The sequence below is a fragment of the Ixodes scapularis genome, unplaced genomic scaffold (genome assembly GCF_016920785.2).
Source record: "Ixodes scapularis isolate PalLabHiFi unplaced genomic scaffold, ASM1692078v2 PGA_scaffold11__112_contigs__length_91849675, whole genome shotgun sequence".
NCBI classification, from domain to species: domain Eukaryota; kingdom Metazoa; phylum Arthropoda; class Arachnida; order Ixodida; family Ixodidae; genus Ixodes; species Ixodes scapularis.
Window position 1 is genome coordinate 1,067,360 of NW_024609837.1, and position 6,000 is coordinate 1,073,359.

Below are 6,000 nucleotides of genomic sequence, written 5' to 3' on the forward strand. Positions count from 1 at the left end.
TGTTTATAGCCTTAATGCACGTTCTTCTGCCACCGATGTGGAAAATCGTCGCTCGATACATCGCAGAGTCCGAGTTATGCGGTCCCTTCAAGCAGCCACTGATCCCTTTGCTTCGCGCTGTATATTTCGCCTCGGTGCATTAGGCCTTTAGGGAGGACAATGAAAATGGTGCGCGAAGCTCCTCTTTCAATTATCAAGCCCCGCCGGGCAACCAAAGGAGCTCATTATCTGACCGAAGGCGTAAAGTGGTGTCCGACGTGTGCACCCGTTCTCCCGCGAATCAAGTCCACGCAACGAGCACCTCGTGAATGTTTCCGCGACGGGGAAATATCCACCTCGGAAGCCAAAGTTCTTTCCCGCCCCAAGGAAAAAAAACAACAACAAAAAAAAAAAGAAACACATGAAAACTACGCGACACTTTTTCACGTTTCACAATACTATGAATCGAATTCAACGAGGTAGAGAGGCTTAAAGCGATAAACTCGTATCCCGCTCACCAGGCAAAAGTGACCGCCACTTGGCTGCCGCCATGTTGCACAGTTTTGACCACCTGACCGGGACCGTACCAAATCCTGAGACTTTTACGCATAGCTCAGCGGAAAGTCGTATTGCGATCGCCGTAAAAAAAGAAAAAAAAAGCAGCACAGTGGTTGACGTCATTTAGCATTAGGAAGCTGCCCTAGTTTTTGTCGTAAACGCACGTTTTGGACTTAAAACAAACGAAACATAATTTATCTCGTCGGTACTCGGATTAAAGAATTATTTGTGCGCGGTATTTCGTTAAACTCTAGACGTAAAACTATAAGGTAACGTATCTAGTGGTCAAAAATGTGCAACATGGCGGCGGCCACTTGGGGGTCACTTTCAGCTGCCAGTTTATCGCTCTAAGTTGGTTGAATTGCACTTCTTTTTCACTCGCATTGTTCAAACCGGAAGCCATTAAATCCAATAATCTGCTCGCGAGATGGATTCATGATAATACAGATAGTTCAGAGTGACGATCGAGACTTTTACAGTTGCCGACAGCTTAAGCACCACTGGGCGTGGTCTAATATGTTAATCGTTCTTGCTTAGTGATTGGACCTTCGACGTTCGTATCCACTAATGCGGAAATCTCATTGGCTGCGGATGAATTGTGAGATGCAGGGGGCTCGCCACTCTCTGGCTATGGGGAGAGTAAGTCGTCTGCTCCTGGCGCAGCTGGTTGCGGTGACCTTAGAAATGCGCCGCGTTCTGATTGGCTCTGATTGGAAGGGTACTGGGTAGACTTCAATGCTAGAAGCCTCGAGGTCTACCCACTATCCTTTCAATCAACCAATAGAAGCTCGGTGTTCTGACATCGTCGCAACTTCTGTGCAGGAAGCAGACATATTTGCGCTTCGTATTACACTATTGTCTTCTTTCCGCTAGGGGAAGCTCCACCAACGGTGAAGGACAGGGACAAGCTCCCGTACACAGTGGCCTGCATCTATGAGACTCTTCGATTTTATCCCGTGGCCCCGGTCGGTCTTCCGCACAAGACGTCTTGCGACACACAGGCTGGTGAGTACGTTTCCAAGCCTCGTATCTACGTCAATCTCTCTGAACTGTGCAAACTAAGGAACAGCCTGATGTTAGCGGTTACGCTTACATGGTTGCGGCCGTAAAGTATACAACGCAAATACAACGACTCTGATTGTGTAGAAGAGTGAGGAAGAAGGAAGACAGAGGGAGCATAAGTGCACTGCACCCCATTCCCTCCTCTCCATTCCATGAGCTATAAGTCGCGTGCCCGTAAACGTTTCCAGTGATACAAATATGTGCCATTGAGCTCACTTGTTAGGTCAGTGGAGTACTACTGGCATCCTAAGCGCTATCATTTGGCAAGACGATTAGCGCCTTTGATTGGACCATTGATAAACATATGTAATCTCGAAGTTTCGAGAAAGCTTAATGTAGCACTCCAGAAATCAAAATACCTTCCTTTGTTTCCACTGCATGTCATATATTCCCCAATGATGAGCTCGAGCAATCTACTCTCACTAGAGCTTTCAGAGGTGCTTCTGTTGCCCCAGCTGAGGGAGCGTATAAACACCAGTGGCGCTGCTCCAGCCTGAAGAAGAAAAAGTGTTAGGTATTTATTGCTTAAACTGGCACTGATATTTCGACAATTTGGAAAAGCTGTTAATAATAGCCTAGTTACTCAGTCCTTTATTAACTGCCCTTAAGACAACGGTAGACTGGTGGCCTCAAGTGTAGTTATACTTAACAAACAAAAGAAAACGACAGCGATCGTCTTTCCCACCGACGACCGCTGTCGCCGGTGAAAAAAACTGATATGCCGTCATTTTGAACTTTCTCAGCTGTCACGCCAGAAAAATACCCAATTTGGCACAAGGCTGGCAATCGTATGGGCCTAATTTGGGCCTAATACGAATGTGCCCCAAGGTGTTAGCCAATTCCAGAGCACTTTCCTCTGGCTTTTCGATGTTGTTTTTCTGGCTCGCCACGCAATTGCAGATGTGCGAGACTTGAAGCAAACATTCCACTTATGAACTGAAGAACCATCAGTAAAGCGTAAATCTGGCACTTGTCTGGCAATTTTAGCCCAAAATTTCCACGTGAAAACGGAACAACCAGTAGGGAAGCATAACTGTGGTAGTTCGTTGTGGCGATTTTGGGCATAAAGGTGCCATATGAGAGCCAAACTGTGCCAGTAATGAATACCAACGTTGGCACTTGTTGGACGAATTAGGGCCAAGATACGCATATTCTGGCCAAGGAAGGCCAAGCTTTATTGTAACGTGGCTGCTTGGTGCTTTTTAAGACCCTGAGTTCCCAGCAAAAACAAATTTTTTCCACAAAAACTGGTACTTGAGATTTTACCGAACTCTAGCCAGTTAAGCGAGGGACCGCCAGATGACTCGAAATCAACACGCATTACCGTTGCAATCACAGTTCGCGCCACGGTGTAACTCCGGCGCATCGTGATTGAGTTTTTTTGTCGTTATTGCTTTAACGACAACTGAGAACTCCGGTGTAACTAGAGTGCCAACTTTTGTGCCTAATCTCCTTCACAAGGCTGTTCAGACAAAACGCAGCGGATTTAAAATTTACAGGTGTTTATATCATTCGCAGTAGCAGTATGAACATCAATTGGACCGTTGATGTTGGTACGGACGCCTATCTCATTCAAAACGTTTATCGCAGTTCGTTGGAAAGCGCACCATATTCTTTTTATCTTCACGTTTAACCGTTTCAAGCTTAAAGAGGCTAGGACTCCTCATCAATAACAGATAACTATACTGCTATGACCCATTGTATGTTCCTATATTTATGTTAAATGTGTTTTGAAAATGGCGGGATAGTCTCGTGGATAAATTGATTTATGTACGGGGCCCTAGAATCCGCTTCATTTAAAAAAAGCCGCCTTGGTTGTTGAGGTGGTGGCGTCGCCTGCCCACCGGGCGACGTCCCCTTCCACGCACTCGCAGACGTGGCTATTTTGGCGTTTCGAGCTTCAGCCTCCTCGTTTACCTTCCGCGTTTTCAGCATGCGGTTCGTTACGATGACGTGTGCATTTCTCGCTTCGACAAAGTCTTGGAAACGGAACACAGCAACGATGAGAGTGGTTGTTATCAAGCGATGTTGGAAGCTAGCCATTTTCACTGCGACCCGCTGGCGACCAGCTCCTGGGACGACGAGTTACGGACGAACTCGCCGTGGTCACCGTCGTCCGTGACAATCTGGCAGGTTCGTGCAGGGTGGAAAGTTAAAAAGCCGAGAGCGAGAATAGCGTTGGAGTAGACGAGTTGCGAGAACGGTTTTACTGTCCCGTGGCGAAGCGAGCTAGGGCTATTATGGAACCGCGAGAAATGAGAAAGGGTTCTTGATCAGGTAGTTTATGCGCACCATGGTGTGGCTATTGTGCGCAATATTGCCCGGTCGCCAGATGGAAATGATTAAAAATTCTTAAATTCAATATTGCAATTACTACAGCTCTAAAGATTGCGAAACTCGAAGTATATACTATGTAGTCTATGAGCATCTCAATTCAAGAATATTCTACCAGTTTGATGTTTCTGTCCCTTTCAACCTACAGTGGTTCATTCATTTTCGTAACGAGTGATTTGCGCTATTAAGTATTTTTGGACGCTAACTTTTTTCCCATTTACGCAGCAGATAGCGAAAATTAATGTCTGCATTTACCTGCATATAAGTGAGTAAAGTCGATGAAGCAAACCCTTCTGGTTCTTTCAGGCGGCAAGTTCATCCCGGAGGACACCGCCCTCCTCTTCAACGTCTATGGCGCGAATCATGATCCGGCTCTCTGGGAGCATCCGGACGCTTTTAAGCCGGAGAGATTCCTCGATCCCTCAACGGGAAAGCTGAACCTTGAGGGCCTGCCTCCGATCCTCACGTTCGGCCTGGGCCCGAGGACGTGTCCCGGAGAAAAGTTGGCGCACATGGACATCTTCTACGTTCTCGTGCGCCTCATGCAGCGCGTCAGCTGCAGCGTGCCGGCCGCAACCATGAACAAGGACATAAAGAAGATGGACTCCAATTTGTTCCTGGTGCCAGCAGCCCAGGACATTATTTTCACAAAGAGAGACTGAGAGGTGCCGCGTAGGGAGGTGGTGGCCTGTTCACATATTGGCGTTTCGGTGTGGCACATGTCGGAGTGCGTGGAGTCGGGATGCTGAGTTTAACCTCCACCCCTTCCTGTTTTGATCTAGATGAGCATCGTACCGGTGTGCGGCAGGGTATCCCTGCTGCGGGATTCTGCTCAAAGACCTCAGACTGGAAATCATACTGCACTGACTAAATTTATTATCTGCAGCGGAGACACCAGACGCTAACTGAAACTGAGAACCTTCCCGCTGTTTGAAAAAAAAACACCACATATCAGAATTGCTTCAAGCGCGACAGATTTGATTGCAGAAAGGTGAGTGCAAAGTTCTGCAGAGAAGACTGTAGAACATTTGCAGCATGCTTGTGCGTTGTAATGCAAGCGACCCTAATTAAAAACCTATAGCAACTGGCTACCAGCGCCTACGGTTCGCAAATAACGAGCGATCTCCGAGAAATAAAAAAAATGGTGGCGGCTCCTGAACGCTGCATCGCAGCATTGCTGGTCTGTCGGCTTGCCCTTCGGCTCGGTGACATCTCCTCCGCTTGTGCCGTTAGCTTCGCATAAATAATTTGTCAGACCTTTTACAGGAATCTAAGTTCCCGCTTTAATGCAGAAGACACCCTTTTCAAAGCGTCATCAAGCAATATGGGTGGTCATCATTTCTGCGGCACGAATCGTGTGATTGAATCTGAGTCATTGCGGAGCACTGGCGGCCGGATTGTGTAATTGACACAGCGGCTTCTAGATGGCGCCAAGTCTAGAAAGTGGTATATTTTGATGAACTACACTGACATGTATAGGGAAATCGCATCTCCAACCTTCTCTTCTTGGCTTCAAGCTGGCTGATCGAGCGGCTCGGAAAGCTGTTCAGGCTAAAACAACTTCCATGCGAAGTATTGTGGCAAGGTCGACGGCGAATGGCTAGCTACTCGCGTCTGCATCCTGTCACAACCACACCGTAGGGCACTTGACATATTGAAACGCACATGGCGGAAGAGAGGTCGACGGGTACGGCAACGCTAACATGGCGTGCTCCGCCGGAAAACAAGCATTAAAGTTGTATCTTTATTATTTTACGTGTATTTTAGAAACAACATATCATTTGTAGATTTCTTGACCGTCTAATAGACAATAAAAAAGATACTACGAATCTTTGCGCTGCGACCATGTGAGGACTTTTGTTTACGTGTTTATTCGCAAATCCCAATCTGTTTCGGCATCACACTACTTGACACAAGCTTGAATCGCATCACTTCGTAATCGCGAAAATTATATGGCCAGCTGTTCTGGTAGTGACCTGTATCGAGAAGTGGCGCAGGTCGATCATGCAGTACGTGCGCCTCCATTCCCAGGAAACTCTTTGGTGCCTGGGTAATTTGGCAAACGGT

At 47.1% G+C, this 6,000-nt stretch overlaps 1 protein-coding gene across 2 annotated transcripts in view; it reads left to right on the plus strand.

Annotated features, from left to right (window-relative positions):
* The window catches only part of LOC8038217 (cytochrome P450 2K6), a 29,012-nt gene extending 23,255 nt beyond the window's left edge, over positions 1-5,757 (plus strand). For both annotated transcript variants that reach the window (XM_040214074.3, XM_029989307.4), the window contains exons 9-10: positions 1,411-1,542; positions 4,240-5,757. In XM_040214074.3, the coding sequence (XP_040070008.1) occupies positions 1,411-1,542; positions 4,240-4,595 (488 nt within the window). In that variant the 3' untranslated portion in view covers positions 4,596-5,757. The remainder of the gene's footprint in view (positions 1-1,410; positions 1,543-4,239) is intronic.
* Positions 5,758-6,000: the final 243 nt, after the last annotated feature.